The sequence below is a fragment of the Artibeus jamaicensis genome, unplaced genomic scaffold (genome assembly GCF_021234435.1).
Source record: "Artibeus jamaicensis isolate MK-2021 breed Jamaican fruit bat unplaced genomic scaffold, CSHL_Jam_final contig_3243, whole genome shotgun sequence".
NCBI lineage: Eukaryota > Metazoa > Chordata > Mammalia > Chiroptera > Phyllostomidae > Artibeus > Artibeus jamaicensis.
In genome coordinates, this window is record NW_026521766.1 from 1,942,668 (window position 1) to 1,962,828 (window position 20,161).

General features: G+C 37.9%; 1 protein-coding gene across 3 annotated transcripts in view; it reads left to right on the forward strand.

Moving 5' to 3' along the window:
- Positions 1–1,903: 1,903 nt before the first annotated feature.
- Positions 1,904–20,161, forward strand: part of SLCO4C1 (solute carrier organic anion transporter family member 4C1) — a 56,681-nt gene continuing 38,423 nt past the window's right edge. For all 3 annotated transcript variants that reach the window (XM_037142640.2, XM_037142641.2, XM_037142644.2), the window contains exons 1-2: positions 1,904–2,285; positions 6,174–6,437. In XM_037142640.2, the coding sequence (XP_036998535.2) occupies positions 1,970–2,285; positions 6,174–6,437 (580 nt within the window). In that variant the 5' untranslated portion in view covers positions 1,904–1,969. The remainder of the gene's footprint in view (positions 2,286–6,173; positions 6,438–20,161) is intronic.

Below are 20,161 nucleotides of genomic sequence, written 5' to 3' on the forward strand. Positions count from 1 at the left end.
CCCATATATGTGGATAATAGTAGCAGTGCATTGAAAACAACGTAATATAGCAGTATATTATGCACTGACACCTGAGACCTGTTTTGAGATATTATATAATTAGTAATTAGATCTGAGAAAGTAGGTTCCTTAACGCTCTACAGTCTTGTGAAGCATAACAACTTTGTACATGTGATTTTGATTGACTAGCAAAAAGAAAATATGTATGGTTTTCATTATGTTCTTTATTGGAATCAACATTTAATTTAGGGAAAGATAAACATTCCGAGATCTTTAGGTATAGTTTTAAAAGCATTTGTTTAAAATATATTACTTTGGGATAGATTAGTCTATCTTCCGAAGGGGAGAGATGATGGATCATCTGAAAACCTTATCATGTCAGGATCCTGTCACTCCTTGGCTCCAAATCTTCCTATTTCACTCACAATAAAAGCTACCGCCCTATAATGGCCTACAAGTCTGGCCCCAATCACTTCCTCTCCACCCTGCGTGCACTCCTTTACTTGCCCTCAACTCCTACTCTCTCCAACTACCTCATTCCACCGCAGCCCCTGTATCCCCAACATGTCAGGTTCCTCTCTTACCTCCTCCAGGTCTTATCTCAAATGTAACCTTCCCGGTAAGGCCGGCCCTGCCCTGACCACCCAGTTTAAAATAGCATCGCCTTCCTCCCCTTCCCCAATATACACAACACACCTTCTAGCCTGTCCTTGATTTACTTTCCCCTGACACTTAGCACAGTGAAATACACTATACATTTATTGCTTATTACCTGTCTTGTTGGAATGCAAGCACCAGAAGGCCAGGGTATGTTTCAGTTTTTTTTTTTTTTAAAGATTTTATTTATTTATCTTTAGAGGGGAAGGGAAGGAGAGAGGGAGAGAAACATCAATGTATGGTTGCCTTTCGTGCGTCCCCTGCTGGGAACTGGCCTGCAGCGAACCTGCCTGCAACCCTGGCATGTGCCCTGACTGGGAATCGAACTGCGATTGTCTGGTTCGCAGGCCCGTGCTCAATCCACTGAGCTACACCAGCCAGGGCTATGTTTCAGTTTTTATGCATACTGCATCCCCAGATCTTAGAACAATGTTCGGTGCCCAGGATATAAATATTTTTCAATGAATAAATTGTAACTGCAATCGTAAATGGTGTACAGTTCTTCAGAGTGTTTTTCCTATTTATTCCCCAGGTAGAAATTATTTATGATTATCAACACTGTTGATTTTACGCCTGCAATATACTGCAGAAAAAGGATCACATATATGTTTTTCCAGTTTCTTAATTTCTGTTCCTTCAGTTTGGGAGAAGCAGAATAAAAAAAGCAGCTATGTTGTGATGCGGTGCCGGGGTCGGGCTGCAAGAGGTAGGGATTCCCATTTTTAAGGAGGGTGGCAGGTAAAATTCTCACCACCATGTTCACAGAACGCAAAGTATTGTACCTATGGCTGCTAGATTCCTCGAGTCCAGACCTAGGCTGGTTTGGCAAACAGCTACGGAAGAAAACCAAATGGTATTTTCTTGAAAGATCTCCTGATGCAACTCCTGCCAGCACCCAAGGGGAGCTCGGCCACCAGACTCCCACACTCTACTTGGTTCCCGGTACTTGAGTTCCCAGGGAGAGCGGCGGGCGGGTCCCAGCGCGGGAGCCCTGCCCTCCTCACCTGGCGCCGGCCGGGCCGCACGCCCGCGCCCACGCCCACGCCCTCGCGCTCCGGTCGCGCCCCCCCCCCCCGCGCGGGGACAGGTGAGGCGTGGGGGCGCCAACGAAGGCTGCGCGGCCGCCAGGCGGCGAGCTCCCGCGGGAGGGTGGCAGCGGCGGCCGGGCCGGGGAGCTGGGAGGCAGGGAGGGTGGAGCCTTCCCCCGGGGGGCGCTGCTACCTGCCCTGGGGCGGAGCCACGGCGGACCTGTTGTTTGGGTGGCTTTTTTTCCTGCTCGGATGCACGGGAGTCCAGAGAACCCATCCGAACGATGAAGGGCCTCAAAGGCATTGAGAACCCAGCTTTCGTCAGCTCCAGCCCCGACACCCCGCGCCGTTTCTCCGCGTCGCCCTCTCACGTCCAGGTCTCCGCTCTGTCCGCCAACCCCCCGAGGGAGGACGCGCCGACACACCGGCCCCCCGATCTGCCTACCGCAGCTGCCCCCGACTCCCGGGAGCCGACCGAGCCGGAGTCCGAGTTTGAGGAGGGGCCCTGCGGATGGGGGAACTTCCAGCCCCAGTGTCTTCAGCTGTGCAACACGCCCCAGGGGTTTCTGGTCCACTATTGCCTCTTGGCCCTGACGCAAGGTACCGTCCAGCGCCCGCTGGAGAGCGGAGGGCGGGGAGGGGCGCGGAGGGGCGCGGAGGGCTGGGGGGGGATGAGGACAGGTGCGCCGGGGCCAGGTGGTCCACGAGCCCCGCGGGGGCGACCCCGGCAGTGGGCTCCTAAGCGCTCACACCACGTTAACCAACTAGGTTCAGACTTCCACATTTTAGCTTCTCCTTTGTAGCAGCAACTATTCAAGGCTTGCCAAACAGCCTTTTCTCTCTGGTGCCGAACCTCAGTTTAGCCGATTTCAATACCTCCAAGGAAGATCGAAACTACCTGAGTTTTCCAGTGGCAACGGGGTGTCCCGGGGACCACAAAAGCATGCATTTTTTATAAGCCCTCCCCCCCCAAATGAAGGGATTTTTTTTTTTTTTACAGTTTCTAGAATGGAAGGATTAATTAATAAATTTGCTGGTGAGGGTAGGGTGACTCTCAGAGGAGAAGCTTGTGGAGTACATAAAGCAGAAGTTAGATACAAGCATTCATGTTCCGAGAGTTCAGTTAGTTTGAATTGTTTGAGGGTACGAGTGGAGTCCAGTGCTTTTAGCTACGGCTTGGAGCGTTGTTGAAGGTTGAGGTTTTTCAAATACTCAAGAGTTAGGCGGTATTTGTTTTCTCCAAGCATTTCTTTTACTTTTTCTTGAGAGTTACTGATAAAGTCCAAGTTTATACCCTCAGGAGTTTGCAGTCTAAGCTTGGTTCGGAGGAGGGAGCAGAGGGTGGGGTACGGGAGAATGGCCCCAGGAAGGAAAGCGTAGGTAGAAAGTTGAAGCTGCACAGCGGCGGTGGATCTCCTGCAGGCAGCGAAAGAATGGAAATTACACTAACACCAACGTGGCAAATTGGGGAGAGGTACAGAATGGGGCGGAGCGCCTTACAGGACTTGTTGAAGGCTAATTAGAATTTAAGTCATAGTTTTAAAGTTTTGTGTAAGTAGTCAAGCAACGATTGATGGGAAGAAATGCCATCCAAGGAACCCTGGGGGAGGGGCTGGAAATTGATCTTTTCTAAGATCAACAGAATAGATTTAAATATATACTTCCTGTTCTTGCTTTTGCTCCTCTGTCTCAAAAGAACTCCATGCCCCTTGGTTTGTACTGTTAGGTGCCAAGAGTTTGTTGATTGCACGTCGGTCTAACTGCAGCCCTTCTACCAAAGGTAGTTTTGTGCTAAAGAGTTATTTTCCTTTCCACCTCTCTTGTCCCCATCAAAATTTACCTTCTCTCAGTTTCTCGATCTTAATCGTCCAAAATCCAAGATTGTGGAGCATCTCAGAGTCGAAGGGTTGGAAGGTTCAAAGAATCTGGACACCAAGAGACATCTTGTGTTTTATGTTAAAATGAATTCTGAAATTTCTGTGTTATTCCAGATGTCATTTTACATTTAATATACCATTTTAAAGATGTTTATTGAATATAATTGGTACTCTTAAAAAAATGTTTAGCCTGGAGCTCCATCTACCCAGAGGTCTCCAGTTTAAGAAGCATAATTTGAGATAAAAATGGCCTACCATTCTTGTTTCAGTTTAAGTTAGGATGACTGAAGACGTTACTACCATATGTTTCTCAAACATGATCCTTGGGAAGACCATTTCCATGGAATATTAATAGGTGTTTTATTGGGGAGAACCCCAGCACTTGTCAAGTGAGTTTATCTAACTCAACCCTGAGTTAATTTCTCTGAGATAACAGAATTTCTCTGAGAACTTAATTTCCCAATGTGCCTCTTATCTTCATGTGTTCATGGTAGAAAGACATGTTATGTGGTATTCTGTGGAATTTCTTTCCTTTTTTCTTTTTAAATGCAGAGTTCTTGGAATTTCTATAGCACAGAGTTGACATTGGACATGATGATTAACGTGTACTTCTGCAAAAGTTTACAAATTTACTTTTTCAGAAAAGTATTACTGTAATGGCAAGGTGTTCTAATGACTGACTTAATCAGTATGGCAAATGTTTTAGGAAGTTGATTTTTGGATGATGAACTTTCATATTCTCATAACCTTAGCTCCTTACAAATATATCATTCCTAGGTATTTTAGATACCTTTTTCTACATTGAAATCTTAGGAATTATAAATTGACTTACAGACTTATTAAACTGGCATAAAAGTAAAAATTATTTCAGGGTTTTTAAATTCATTTTATTAATTTTCTTGAAATGTATTTCCAGTTACAGTCTTGACAAACCAAAATTTAAAGAAATTGTGCCCTGCCTGGTGTAGCTCAGTGGATTGAGTGCGGGCCAGTGAAGCAAAGGATCACAGTTCGATTCCCAGTCAGGGCACATGCCTAGATTGCAGGCCAGTTCCCAGAAGGGGATGCATGAGAGGCAACCATACATTGATATTTCTCTCCCTCTCTTTCTCCTTCCCTTCCCCTCTTCTCTGAAAATAAATAAATGAAATATTTAAAGAAATTGTATAGATTATGGCTTGTGTACACTCTTTCTATTAATTAATAAATGAAAACAATTTCTTATAGTCTCTAAAGTAAAAGGGGTAACTGTGGGCTGGCCAAAAAGTTCTTTTGTTTTTTTCCATAAGGTGGCCCTGGTAGCACTTAGGTGTATTTAACTGTATTCAAAACAATTTTGTTAGATTGTACTGTAACAGCTGTTGTATAAGCATGCACTTAAAAAAGCATCAAAATTAGTGAATTTTTGTGTGGCCGTTTTAATATTGAAGGTAGAAGAAAATGAGCAACATTTTCAGCATAATATGCTTTATTATTTTGAGGAAGGTGAAAACACAACTGAAACAAAAAATAAGATTTGTGCAGTGGATGGAGAAGGTGTTGTGACTGACTGAACGTGTGAAAAGTGGTTTGTGAAGTTCTGTGCTGAAGATTTCTTGCTGGACAATGCTCTGCAGTTGGGTAGACTCGTTGAAGTTGATAGTGATCTAATCTGAATTGAGAACAAGCAACCTTATACCACACGAGAGATAGCCAACATACTCAAGATATCCAAATCAGTAAAGTTATTGGTGAACATGAAAAATGTGTCTTATTTTACAGAAAAAAATATGCACACTTTCTAGTCACCCCAATAAATAAAAACTTTGTAACTTCATCGGATGCATTTTAAAAAATTATAGTACTGTTTAAATGGTAAAATGAATCTGTATTTGGACAGGATATATTTTTTTCAGTCAAAATTGGACTTCAGTCAAAACAGCTTTTCCTTGTTTATATTGTAGTTCTCTGTCATAGTTATAATAAGCAGATGAAGTGTAAGGTTTTTTTCCCCTTCTTTGCCTATGATTTAAAATGCCAGTGATTGAAATAATACTCTTAATTTATGTTCACTTTCTCTCCAGGACCTTTAACTTTAGTGTCCATAAGAGTGTTAAAGAAAGAAAAAGGGCTTGAGAGTTCAATTTTAACTTTCTTAAAACTAAGTCAAGGGTCTCTTGTTATAGGTAAATATGTTTAAGGATTGAGTAACCTGGGAAGTGCTTGAGTTTTACTCACTTGACCTCTGCAATCAGTGGTACTTTTTGTGCTCTTCAGAATGAGGTCAGTGAGAGTATGTTACACTGAGAAACTCAACTGGCCTTATGAGACCTTCTTTATCAGTCTGACTTTCTGATTACAATTTAAATAAAAATGAAGTTAGCCATAGTGTAGGATGTGGTAAGCATCAATTTTATTTAACACCCGAAAATTCACAAGTGGGCAACTTAAAAGGAAACTGATTTGTAAGGAGGTATGTTTGGGTTGCCTACCTTTGAAATTTTGAGTCTTTTAAAACTGGTACATTTAAAAGTATCAAAGGAAACAACCAAACTTTAGTACACTGTGTTAATAACCATGATCTATATGGTAAAGTTGTAATAATGCACATAATATTTTTTTTCTCTTTTAGGTGTCGTAGTAAATGGCTTAGTAAATATTAGCATTTCCACTATTGAGAAGCGCTATGAAATGAAGAGTTCCCTGACGGGCCTGATATCATCGAGCTATGATATTGCCTTCTGTTTGTTGTCTTTATTTGTATCCTATATTGGCGAAAGAGGACACAAACCAAGATGGCTTGCATTTGCTTCCTTTATGATCGGACTGGGAGCCCTTGTATTTTCATTGCCAAAATTTTTTAGTGGAAAATATCAATTAGGGTCCCCTTATGAAGGTAAGTTTCTGTTGTGTTTTTGTTTGTTTTACTTTAAGAAGTAACATGAAACTAGGCCACTGACTATATATTGCAACTCTCTTTTACAGGTAAGTTAGGGGAAGGTCTCTTTCACTGCTCACTGCTTTGTCCTGATGTGAATTTTGTGAAGTAGATTACAAAGGCAGATTATGCATTAGTGAGCGCTTCAGGGGTTCCAAAGTTTTAATCCTCGGGTACTCATTCCCCATATTACACACAGTCCTCCTCAAAAAGTGATAACCTGTTTTCTTTGGAGGTTGTGACTTTATTGGAGTTCTAAGATGGATCATTTTTCCCTGTGCAGTTTTATTTGATAAAGTTATGGCTCTACCTCAGGACTTGTTGATTCCTGAGGTGAGATAAAGACAGGTGAAATTTATGGGAGAACTGAAGCTTTTCCTAAGAACTGAAGAACTTATCACTCTCCAGAGATACAGAACCTCAGGAATTATCAAACATGTTGCTCCAGGTAGATAAAGCAGCATTACTCAGAGGCTCAAACAAGAAATTTGATTATTTGTCTTTCTACTCCCCCCCCACAAAGAATCTTTTATTAAAATTTATTTAATTATTGTTCAAGTACAATTTTCTGTTTTTTACTCCCATCCCAGCCCAACCCCGCCCCCGCCATGCTCCCCACCTCCCTCCCATTTCCATCCCCCTTAGTTGTTGTCCATGTGTCCTTTATACTTGTTCCTGTAAATCCTTCCCCTTTTCCCCTGAAATTCCCTCCCCTCTCCCCTCTGGTCACTGTCCCCCTGTTCTCTATTTCAGTGTCTTTGTTTTTATTTTGCTTGCTTGTCTGTTTTGTTGTTTAGCTTCCTCTTAAAGGTGAGATCAAATGGATCTCACCTTTAACAAAGGATCATTTTTAATGGAAAAACAGTTATGGTGGTAGGAGAGGAATGTGCTAATGAAAGTAGATCTTAACATTTCTCTTGTCTTTCCTGGGATTTTAAGAGCAGATATGGAGGAAAATTAGAGAACAACCAAATCAGAAGCTTTCAGGGTCTAGGAAAGTGAAGAAAAGTCTTCGAGTAAAAAGAAAGGAGGATTGGGACCTGTTGCAATATAGGCATTATTTTTTAAAGGTTGTATTTATTTATTTTTAAGCAGAGGGGATGGGAGGGATAAAGAGAGAGAGAGAAACATCAGTGTGCGGTTGCTTTTTGTGTGCCCCCTACTGAGTACTTTACCTGCAACCCAGGCATGTGCCCTGACTGGGAATCGAACCTGGGACCCTTTGATTCACAGGCCAGCACTTAACCACTGAGCCACACCAGCCAGGGTATAGGCATTATTTTTTTTAACGCTAAGATTGTTATTTTTATTAGAATTAATATTGAAAATAAATATTAAGGTATTAAAATTTCCCAATTATAGAGTGATAAATAGCAAAATAGTTTCAATAACAAAGTATATATTGTGCAGCATGATTTTAGAAGTACTTTTTATATAAACATACTTCATTTGGAAATAAAAGAAGGATTTGCAAGCATATGAACCAATAGTATGTTTTTAAAATGTGGTACAATTTGGAATGAGTGAGATGAGGAGACTGTTATCAGTGGAAAGAGCATTTATTTTGAATCTAGTACATTTTCTAAGATGGGGTAAGATTTCAAAAAGCCAACTTCACATAATTTCACTGGGGTAGTTTTAGGAACAAGGCACACAGGCTTTTGTGTAAAACCTTTGAAATCTTTAATAGTCAAGGAAAAATCTAAATTTTAGTGTGTCACACAAGAAACACACTACTGATTCTATGATCGCAAAAATGTTACTATGTTTATAAGAGGTAACCTTTGTAGTGAATCCAATTTTTCACTCTTGCAGTTTATCAAATACCCTACTAGTTTGTATAGTGTACAGGCTTTGGTAACAAACCTCTGACTCTCTCTAAAACATAATCGCCTATTCTGTGACAAAAGCCTGATCTGTCCTCAGCAGTCTTGTTAGCTTCGGCTCTTGCCGAACACCCCTTGAGTTACAGCCAATCAAATCAATTTATATTTCCCAAAGGGAAGTGGCCGCAGATTAAGGTATGTGTGTGTGGCCTGAGTTGAAGCCAAGAAGATTGCTGAAGCCAGATGATAAACTTTCAGTACATTATTTAAATTAAGACTCTTAATTTAAACAATTGCTTATCTGTGGCAAATGAAAGCAAAAACTCAGGTTGCCCTTATGTTAGTCTGTCATTCATATAATAAATACTTACTGATATGAACTATACATGTTGCCAGGAAAATAGTGAAACCATTAATGCCATCTGGATTTTATGCACTAGAGTGAAAAAATTATAATTAATAAACAACACATAAAGATGGAGGTGAGTATATGATGGGAACAGGTATTATTAAGTAATACTGTACAAAAAGGAAAATACTTGTTGGTGGGCAAAGGGAAGGCTATTTCGATGATAACTGGATAATGAGGAGCCAGCCTCGAAAGATGATTTCCAGGGAGGAGAAAGACATGCTCAAGGGCCTTGGAACAGGAAAGAGCCTGGTAGGTTTTAGGAATGGTCAGTTTTGCCTGGCATGATCAAAGCAAGGGAGAACATAGCAGGAGATGAGCTTGGAAAGGCAGGTAGAGTTATGAGGCATTTAGATTCTGTAAGTGCATGGAAGGTGTGAAAGAGTTTTACACACAGAAATGCATGCTTTTATTTAAAATGATTGTTTGGGCTTCTGTTGTTCTGAGGAATAAAGGCTAAGTGGGAGGCCATCATCAGGAGGTGTTTGCTGTAGCCCAGGTGAGACATAAAGGTGTTTGGGACTGGGGTGGTAGCAGTAGAGATCTAGTGGAGTGACTGATTTTCATTGTGTTTTATAGGAAAAAAAGATAAGACTTTCAGTGGGTTTATTGTGAAGGGGTAATGAATAATAACTTCTTTTTTAAAAAATATTTTATTTATCTTTAGAGGGGAAGGGAAGGAGAGAGGAAGAGAAACATTAATGTATGGTTGCCTTTTGTGTGTCCCCTGATGGGAACTGGCCTGCAGGGAACCAGCCTGCAACCCAGGCATGTGCCCTGACTGGGAATCGAACTGTGATGGTCTGGTTCACAGGCCTGCGCTGAATCCACTGAGCTACACCAGCCAGGGCTGAATGATGACTTTTTGATACTTGCCTTGACCAACTGGGGCCGCTTCTTACTAAAATGTGGAAGACTAGGTAGAACAGAATCGGGAGTGAAATCAAGATCTCAGGTTTGGACTTTAGGTTTGAGTTGTGTATCATATATACAATGTTGTAATATAATATCTTTGAACATGTGTGTTTATGTAAATGTGCAAGTCATTCTTTATTCTTCATTCCTAGAAGTGCAAATACTGGATCTGAAGGGCTTCCTCATTCCAAGGTTTCATAGATGATGTCATGCTTTAGGAAGGATTATGGCAGGTATTCTCCCACAGTTGATATATGAAAATGCCTCATGGCTATTTTGAATTTTCACACTTTTCTTTTCCCGAGAAATTTTTTAATATATCATTGTGGTGTGTTTTTGTGTATGGGAGGTGTTTACAATGTAGCAGACACAAAACTTAGGACTCAAATTGTATTACATTTCTACAGGAGCTCAGATATTTAGAAGCATAAAGGATGTTAGAAGTCATAAATTCCTTTTTCTACAGTGTAGAACCTTAGGACAAGAGGTGAAGTGACTTAGTAGTGATTTCATAGATGGCCAATAACATTTCAAACTAGTTTTTATATTTTGTTTAACATTTTCCAGATTTTCTTTATTATTCATGGTTGGTTTATAACTATATTAAATAATTTAAATATTTTATTTATTTATTATTATTTATTATTATTATTTTTAAATTTTTTATTTAATTATTTTTCAAGTACATTTTTTTTGTCTATTTCTTCCATCCCAGCCCCCCCCGCCCCGTCTCCCCACCTCCCTCCCATTCCCCCCCCCCCCCCAGTCCTCATCCCTGTGTCTTTCATACTTGTTCCTCAAAATCCCTCCCCATTTTTCCCCCTTAAATTCCCTTCCCTCTCCCCTCTGGTCACTGCCCACTTGTTCTCTATTTCAGTGTCTTTGTTTTTATTCTGTTTGCTTGTTTGTTTTATTGTTTGCTTCCTGTCAAAGGTGAGATCATATGGTATTTGTCCTTCAATGCCTGGCCTATTTCACTCAACATAATGCTTTCCAGTTCCATCCATGTTGTTGCAAAGGGTAGTAGCTCCTTCTTTCTCTCTGCTGCATAGAATTCCATTGTGTATATGTACCACAATTTTTTGATCCACTCATTTACTGATGGGCACCTAGGTTGCTTCCAACTCTTGGCTATTGTAAATTGTGCTGCTATGAACATTGTGGTGCATAGGTTCTTTGAAATTGATGTTTTAGGATTCTTGGGGTATAATCCTAGCAGTGGAATTGCTGGGTCAAAAGGCATGTCGATTTTTATCTTTCTGAGAAAATTCCATACTGTTTTCCATAATGGTTGTACCAGTCTGCAATCCCACCAACAGTGAACTAAGGTCCCCTTTTCCCCACAACCTCTCCAACATTTGTTGTTTGTTGCTTTGTTTATGATAGCCATCCTGACTGGTGTAAAGTGGTATCTCATTGTGGTTTTAATTTGCATCTCTCTGATAGCTAACAATATTGAGCATCTCTTCATGTGTCTCTGGATATTCTGTATGTCCTCTTTGGAGAGGTGTCTGTTCAAGTTCTTTTCCCATTTTTTAATTGGGTTAGATGTCTTCCTAGAGTGGAGTCGTGTAAGTTCTTTGTATATATTGGAGATTAAACCTTTGTCTGAGGTATCATTGGCAAATATGTTTTCCCGTACAGTTGGTTGTCTTTTTAATTTAATACTGTTTTCTTTAGCCATGCAGAAGCTTTTTATTTTGATGAGATACCATTTGTTTATTGTTTCCTTTATATTCCTTGCTCTAGGGGACATATCGGTAAAAATGTTGCTGCGTGGAATATCTTAGATTTTCTTGCCAATGTTCTCCTCTAGGACTTTAATGGTGTCATGGCTTATATTTAAGTCTTTTATCCACCTTGAATTTATTTTGGTGTATGGTGTAAGTTGGTGTTCAAGTTTCATTTTTTTGCATGTAGCTGAAATAATTTAAATATTTTTATAAATTTAAACCACTTCTTCCCCAGTTTGAAAATGCCAGTTATAATGGTCTGTGCTTTCTTTAAAACACAATAACTTGTCTGCTTAAGTGAATTAATCTACTTTTACAATTACAGGATCCTATAACCAAAAATATGGATTATTTAGTGTAGAAGAAAACTGAGAGTTCATGTGGTAAAAGGGAAAACAAATTAGTTGAAAACCTCCTGTGCATAAATTAGAAGCAAGGGAATGTACAATCTTCTCAGGTAACATAGCCTAAAGAGCATAACTTAAGAAATTATTTTATAATTGAAATCATACATGTAATTTAATTTGAAACTGACAATGAGAGAATTAACGTATTCCCTGATTGCTCTTTTTTGGGGGGGGTAGCTATTATTTTTGAATTTGAGGGAAACCAAAGTCAGGGCCCAGTTTGGCTGAGATTATCTTTGTGAGAAAAGATTAAAGTAATGTAGAAGTAAACAAAATTTGAAGTACGATGAGCATTATAATTTCCACATGTGTGAGAAGAACACAAAAGGAGGTTAGGACTTAGCAAAAGGTAGAAAGGTGTGTTTGGAAATGGTCTGAATTTTCTATTCTGTAAAAAATACATTTAAGTAGGTTTGGGAAAACCTATGTTTTAAAGGGAGCTTTTATGGAGACACAAGGGTTAGAAGTGACTATCCAATTTTGAATGGAGATAAAAACATTTATCAAAGGGACATTTTGGTGGTTCTTACTAGATACAAAATTAGAGAAATACATGCTTCTAAGGGGTTCTAAGGGCTAATTTTTGTATATGTTAACCTGAAAAATAAAAGGATTATAAAACATTTTCAAGTAAATTTTATTTGACACTTTGGATGTATTTTAATGTAACACAACATTTTTTTAAAAATATAATAAATGAATCTTTATCACAAGACATTTTGTTTTCATCTAAGTACTGTTTCATTCCTTTTGGGTGATTGTTAATTTAATGTTGTTAAACAAATAGTATTTTCTCTCTTTGAGACTTTGGGTAGGAGCTTCTTAGTCATTAGTAAATAATTGGAAATTGTAGAGGGTAATTACTAAATTCAGTAAAGTTCCTTTTTTCTTTGTTGGCTGATATTTGGATAACTTTTCTTAAGTTTTATTTTCTTCTCTTTTCTATCCCTTTCTCACCAAAAAAGAAAAAGGCAGTTCACAACACGTTTCATTTGCTTCAGCACTGAATTTCTAATGTTGTAGATTCATAGTCCAGAGATAACTCTGTTCCACAAAGGATTTGATTATGCAAGGTGACTACTTAAGAAATTTAAATTAGGAAAATGATTAGAGGGGGGCTCCAAATTATACTAATTTTTAATTACTGCTTTGTCTTTTATCTTGTATGCATAAGGATTTTTAAAAAAATATCAAATGCTTGCCTAGATTGGAGAAGACACAGTGCTGAGAACCTTAGTTTTTCAAGCACTAATTCAGTTCAGGATTCCTTAATTTTGCTTGGCTTCTGAGTGTTCCTTCTTCTTGATATTACTTTGTCCTCATGAAAATCACTTTTATTCCTTATATTTTAATTTTATTGTAACTGTCAAACCATGGTCACTGACACCAACAGGAATCCCTGGTATGAGGTACAGTGAAGACGGAAACTTCATTCAGTACAAAAACATCTCAGCGGTGCTACAGCACGGCTGTGGGACAGCTCAATAGTGAAGCAGCAGATCTGTGAGATGGCCCGGGCTAGGCCCTCTCCAACTAGGCAGCTCTGCTCTAATCTACTCTGTCCTACTCCTCTCTGGTTCTTGGTATTTCAGCTCCAGCTGGAATCTGGAGATTGAGTCTTCAGTAAAAAAGGAAAGTGCATTCTCCAAGCTTATATAGATAGCGGTCCCACCCTTGGTCCCTAATTGATTCATCCTCATGCACATGAGGACTCCAAATTCTCCAGGTTTGATTGGTCCAAAAGGCACTGTCCTGATTGGTCAGAGTGGAGCTACTCTGATTAGTTGGTAAAGATGCTGATGGGAATATAGCTATGCAGCTTTACTTGGATGGGGAAGCCTTAATTCTATTGTTTGAAATAAGATTCCAGGAACTTCTCAAGGGCTTGTTCAGTTGTCCGAGACACAGTGTAGGAAGGCACTTCAGTGCAGGCCTCTCTCTGAAGTGTGGTTTGTGTGAGGCTCCTGTTTAGAAATGGCATCCAGGCTCTGTTTTTGTTCTTTTGGCTGTTATTCATGTTTTTCAAATTTAAGCCAAGTTGAGATATCAGCAGCCCTTCTAAATAGGCATTTTCTTTCTCAGGGCCTATATAACTGAAGTGAATAAAAAGGAGAAGTGATTTCTTAAGTTAGAAAATGAAATGGTGTAATAGAACAAATTGTTCAGAAAGAGTTTTATAGTTAATACACACAATAAAAGAACTAGAGCTAATCAGTGCTCCTGGTTAAATTATCATGGTTTTTAATATCAGAGGCACTTCAGTATTACCCCAAATTCTTAGATAATGTGAATTACCCTCTATGGTTGTTCCCCTTGTTTAAGGTCCACTGGAGATCCTTATTTAGTAAGTATGGAGTAGGACTCAGGAATTTGTATATATATTTTTAAATTACCCAGATTATCTTCTCAGTTCATTTTGGGAAACACATGTCCAGTTTAATGTTTAATAATTTTATAAACTTTCAACTGTATGCAAAGAGAGAAAGGTCTCTCTTCATTACAGGATTATTGCTTTATATTTTCCTTTAAAATAGGAGTTTCATAATCATCATGAAATATTATGTACCTTAATGTAACTACTTTTGTTGAAATCCAAACTTCTGAAATAAAGGAAACTCACAGAGATAAGTAGAAAAGTATGTGGAAATGAGAAATTAGCACAGACTCAATTTTGCTCATAGCTACAGTTTGCAGATAGGTAGACATCTTAAAAATCCATGACCTTGACCAAGAGAATATGTCTCAGCAGTTCCCAAAGTATGATCTTTAAAGCATGGTTTCTAAAGATATTAATAATATGTTAAAAAAGTGTTCCATGGTTCAATGAATTTGGGGAGAAAAGGGGAAGTTAAAGAGGTGTCTCCATTGCATCACTGTAAAAATAAATGCATTTTGTGATTCTTTAGCTAGGTAAATGATATGTAGAATTCTGAAATCATTAATGAAAAGACTCTGCCGTTATGCTGGTGTCCTTTTACCCCGCTTCCACTCCACATTTTTTCTTCCAGATTAGTGTTTCATTGAATAGTCTTTGGGAAACTCTCTTCTGTGCTCTCTTATGTCTAAGTACATGGTTTTATTTTTTAAACATTTATTTATTTTTAGAGAGAAGGTAATGGAGGGGGAAAGAGAGAGAGAAATACCAACGTGAGAGAAACACAGATTGTTGCCTCTTGCAACACTCCCAACTGGGGACCTAGCCCACACAACTCAGGCATGTGCCCTGTCTGGGAATTGAACTGGTGACCTTTTGCTTTGTGGGACGACGCCCAATCCACTGAGCCACACCAATCAGGGCTAAGTATGTGATTTTTAAAGTGCTTGTTGAATTTAGAAACATCATTATGGCTAGCACCTAGAACAGAATGTGATATATAGTAGGTGCTGAGGAAATGTTTGTTGAATTGTTAAATGAATTCATGAGTGACCGATTCCTTCAAAGGAGGCATATTAGGGATCTTGTGACTTGTTCTTCCACAGAAGGCTTTAAGAGTAGGTAATGGCAGATGAGAAGCTGTCTTTATTGTCTGTTCACATATTCCACAAACTTGGCCTAAAGTATAATGAGTCATTTTCTCTTTTGGCCACTGAATTTGGGAAGAAATGTGTTATCAGAGGCAAAATTTTTCCCATTAATGATCTTTTTGTGGTAAGATTTGGGATCTGAAAATTTTACAGTGTGAAAAAGGAAGCTAAAATGAGAAGCATATTCAGAAAATAGTAGCTTTTGGTTTTTGTCTTGTTAAAATCTTGGTTTCAGTATGTATCTACTGCACTATTGTACTTCTAAGGTGGTGCTAAATGTCAGGATTGTTTTTTGATAGACTATTAGTAGTGATCACCCTTATTTTGCTATGTTGATGTACATAGCAAAAAAGGATGCTTCAGCAGGGCATTCAGCTGGATCCTAGCTATGGCTGTGTCTAACCACATACAATGCATGTGGGAAGTAAGATTAAGTAATGCTTTTTGCAGCTTCCTCAGAAAGGTTGGTTAAAATGTGGTTTGTGGCAAGAAAGAAATGAGGAAATTCTCTCTTCTTAGTCAGTGTTCTTAAAAATGCACCAAGTAGCCAGTGAGTGTGTATATGTTTGTCTTCCATTTTAATGCCATTAGCCCCCTGCATTGAATGGAAATATGGAATAGTATAGCAGGGGTATTAAGGGCAGACAAAACTAAGCTTAAATTTTCTTCAGCACTGTATGATAGTATTGTCTAACTCTGGGCAAGTGTTTTCAACTCTAAATCATGATGATAATAACTGCTTCCTTATAGGAGATTGAACACAACTGTGCTAAGGAGACTGTGCACAGCAGTGTTTTGCAGGTGCTCATTAAACACTAGCAGTGACTAATGAAGATGTTCCTTAACTCAGTGACAGCTATATTAATGTTAAAAAACTGCCTTTCTCGGTGTGCTTAATTGTTGTCAATGGTAGTATAACCAACTAAAAATGTTTGAATATGGTATATATTTTTTTGGTGGATGCCACTGATACTAACACGCTCCCAAAGTGTGGCAGTGCGGCTAACCACTTTGAAATTAATGTTAGAAATGGTGTTAATTTGATATGTTTGCAGGATTGTATTCTTCTTGTGAGATAAGAAAATCAGTTTACTTGGTGTAGCTCAAGATTAATTGAATCCTCTCAAAATATCATGTTGAAATATTGCCTTTTAAATAGCCAACTTCCTTGGTTTAAAATATCTTATTTCTAATGTAAAATTTCAAATATGTCCTTTGCAAAACATTCAGAAGATAGAAAACACAAAAATAGAAGAAAAGTAAAAAACAGAAGAAAAAGGAAATAAAACTTTCTTATAATATAACCCAGTTATGCACTGTTAATATTGTTCAGCCTTTAAATGTATATATACATTCACAAGTAGTCACACACAATTGCACGCTTACATTACATGGTCATTAATGCACAGTCATGCATACACTCCTACCCACACACTATTATTGATGTTCAGACATAATCATTTCTACATTGACACATACACATTCAAATGCACATTTTAAGAAAATAAGATTCTGAACTTATGTATATCTAATTTTTTTAATTAGAATATATATTGGACATTGTTATATGTGGAAAAAGAGCTGCAGAATATTTACACTCTTATGTTAGTTCATATTATAGATAATTTATTTAGTCAACCATTCTTTTCTGTGTTTTTATTAATACAATTTTTTCTGGCTAGAGAAGTTCTATTAGTCATTGTAGATAATTTATATAATACTAAGAAGTGGAAGGAGAAAAATGCCAGTATATTATTATTATTAATCTTTTCTCAAGGAGAACAACTTTGGAGTTGTCTTAATCTTTTTACTGTGGCTTTATTTTATAGAGTTACGATAATATTTTGCATAGTTTGCAACCTGTGAGCATTCTTATTTTTGCATAGCTTTCCAGTTTATATTTTAACCATTCTCATAGAATTGAATATTTGCATTTAAAATATTTTCTGTTATACATTACCTTACTTATTGTTCATGATTTTATTATATTTAAGTAATTATACAGTATTTAACATTTTGAAATTGGCTATTTTGTTCAGAATATTCTCTGAAGACTCATCAGGGTTTTGTTTATCAATTGTTCATTTCTTGTTATTGCTAATTAGTAGGTATTCTGTGGCTCGGGTATACCACAGTTTGTTTAACCATTCAACTGTTAAAGGATGTCTGGGTTGTTTCAGTTTTTTTGCCAATTAATGATAAAGACATGAACATCTGTGGACAGATTTTTGCATGCACATAGTTTTCATTTCCCTGGGATAGACTTGCAGGAATAAAATCGCTGGCTCACATGAGAGTTCTATGTTTAGGTATTTGAGAAACTGTTTAAAGTGTTTTTCGGAGTGACAGTATCATTTAAAACATCCCATCAGCAGTGAATGAGTGACCCAATTTATCTGTGTACTTGTCAGGATTTAGAGTTCTTATTTTTTATTATAGCTATGAAGGTGGGTTGCATTGAAATCTTACTGTGGTTTTAATTTTCATTTCACTGGTGGCTAATGATGTTGAGCATCTTTGCCTATGCTCATGTGCCATCTGTTTAGTCTCCTTGGTATAATATCTGTTCATGTTTTTTGCACATTTTCTAACTGGATTGTTTAGTTTTTGCTGTTGAGTTTTGAGAGTTACTCATGTATTCTAAGTACTACATCTTTTTTTCCAATTATAGGGTTTTTAACTTATTTATTTGTTTTTAATTGAAGTATAGTTGGTGCACGGTAATATATTAGTTTCAAGTGTACAATATAGTGATACTGCATTTATTTACCTTTAGATGAGCTTACCATGTTATGTCTAGTAATCACCTGTCACGGTACAAAGTTTTCATGATATTGATTGTATTTTCTGTGCTCTACATTACATTCTAGTAACATTAATATATAACTAGAAGTTTATATCTCTTATTCCCCTGTATACTTTTTCACCTGTCTCCTCACTCATCACTCCTCTGGCAACCATCAGTCTGTTCTCTGTGTGTATGAAGCTGTTTCTGCTTGTTTTGTTTTGTTTGAGATTTCATACATGAATGAAATCTTAAGGTATGTATCTTTTTCTGAATTCTCCCACTTACATTACACCCCATAGGTCCATGCATGTCACAAATGGCAAGATTTCATCATTTTCTATTGCTGAATAAGATCCTGACATTAGCGGTGTGCACATGTGTGTGCATGTGCATGTGTGACACGCCTTCTTCATGCATTCACCTAGGGACAGACACCTAGGTTTATCTTGGCTGTTGTAAGTAATGAGTCAATGAACATAGAGGTAAACATATATTTTCAAGTCAGTGTGTTTGTTTTCTTTGGATAAATGCCCAGAAGTGGAATTGTTAGGCTGCATGGTTGTTCTGTTTTTAATTTATATCTGATATGATATATATTTTATATTTTTATATATTAATCTCTTACATGTCATTTGCAAATATCTTCTTCCATACAGGGTTGTCTTTTTATTTTGTTATTTCCTTTGCTATAAAAAAGTTTTTTAGTTTGCTGTAGTCCCATGTATTTGTTCTTGCTTTTGTTGTCCTTGCCTGGGGAGACATTCAGAAATTATTGCTAAGACTGACATAAAGAGTTTATTGCCTATGTTTTCTTCTACAAGTTTATAGTTTTTCTGTCAAAAATCAGCCTTTTGGGGTTTTCCTCATTTGTGACTACTCAGTTTCTCTTGCTGCCCTCAAGATTCTCTCTTTCTCTTAAACTTTGTCATTTTAATTACGTGTCTTGGTGTAGGTCTCTTTGGTTTCATCATATTTGGAACTTCCTGTGCTTCATGGACTTGGATGTATTTTTACTTCCCAGGCAAGGAAAGCTTTTGCCATAATTTCTTCAAATAAGCTTTTTGCCTACCTTTCCCCCCTCTTCTCATTTTGGGATACTATAAAGTGAATGTTAGTGTGCTTGGCATTGCACCAGAAGTCTATTAAACTATCCTCATTTTTTTTGTTGTTGTTGAGAGAGAGAGAGAGAAGGAAAAAGAGGGAGGGAAAGAGAGAAAGAGATTGACATCAATTTGTTGTTCCGCTTATTTATGCATTCATTGTTTGATCCTTGTATGTGCCCTGATCTGGAATCAAACCTGCAAATTTGGCTTATCGGGACAATGTTCTAACCAAATGAGCTACCCAGCTAGGGTCTTATCCGCATTTTTATAAATTCTTTTTCTCTTTTTGTTGTTGTGGGTGATTGCCACTATTCTGTCTTCCAGTTTGCTAATCTGTTCTGAATGATCTAATTTGCTATTGATTCATCCTAATACATTTTTCATTTTGATTACTGTATTCTTTAGCTCTGATTAGTTTTTATTGTATTTTCTAACTCTTAAAGTTCTCACTGAGTTTCTTTATTCTCTTCCCAAGTTTGGTGCATTCTTATGAGCATTACTTTGAATTTGTCAGGCAGATTATTTATTTTTGTTTCATTAGTATTTTTTCCTGTCTTTCTTTGGAACATATTTGTCTTCTTATTTTGTTTGACTTTGCTTGTTTCTATTTTGCATGAAGAAAAATTATTGCAGGAAGAGTTAAGCAGAAGTCCCTATATGAGATAGTAAACCAGAGACAATACTCTTTCCTTAAGGAACTTATGGAGATTAGTGATACCATCAAAGATTTGGAGGCTACAGGGGTGGTGGTTCCTACTGTGTTCTCTTTTTTGTGTATCTGGTGCAAATGCAAGATAAAGTCATTAAAAAAAGACTCTAGATCGTGGTAAACATAATCTGGTGGTGATCCTAATTACAGCTCTGGTTTCAAGTTTTGTGCCTCTTTTGGAACAAGTCTGCACAGACCCTGACACTTAAAATATTGTGGGTGTAGCAAATGTTTTCTTTCCTTTCTCAGTGGCAAAGACAGTCAAGA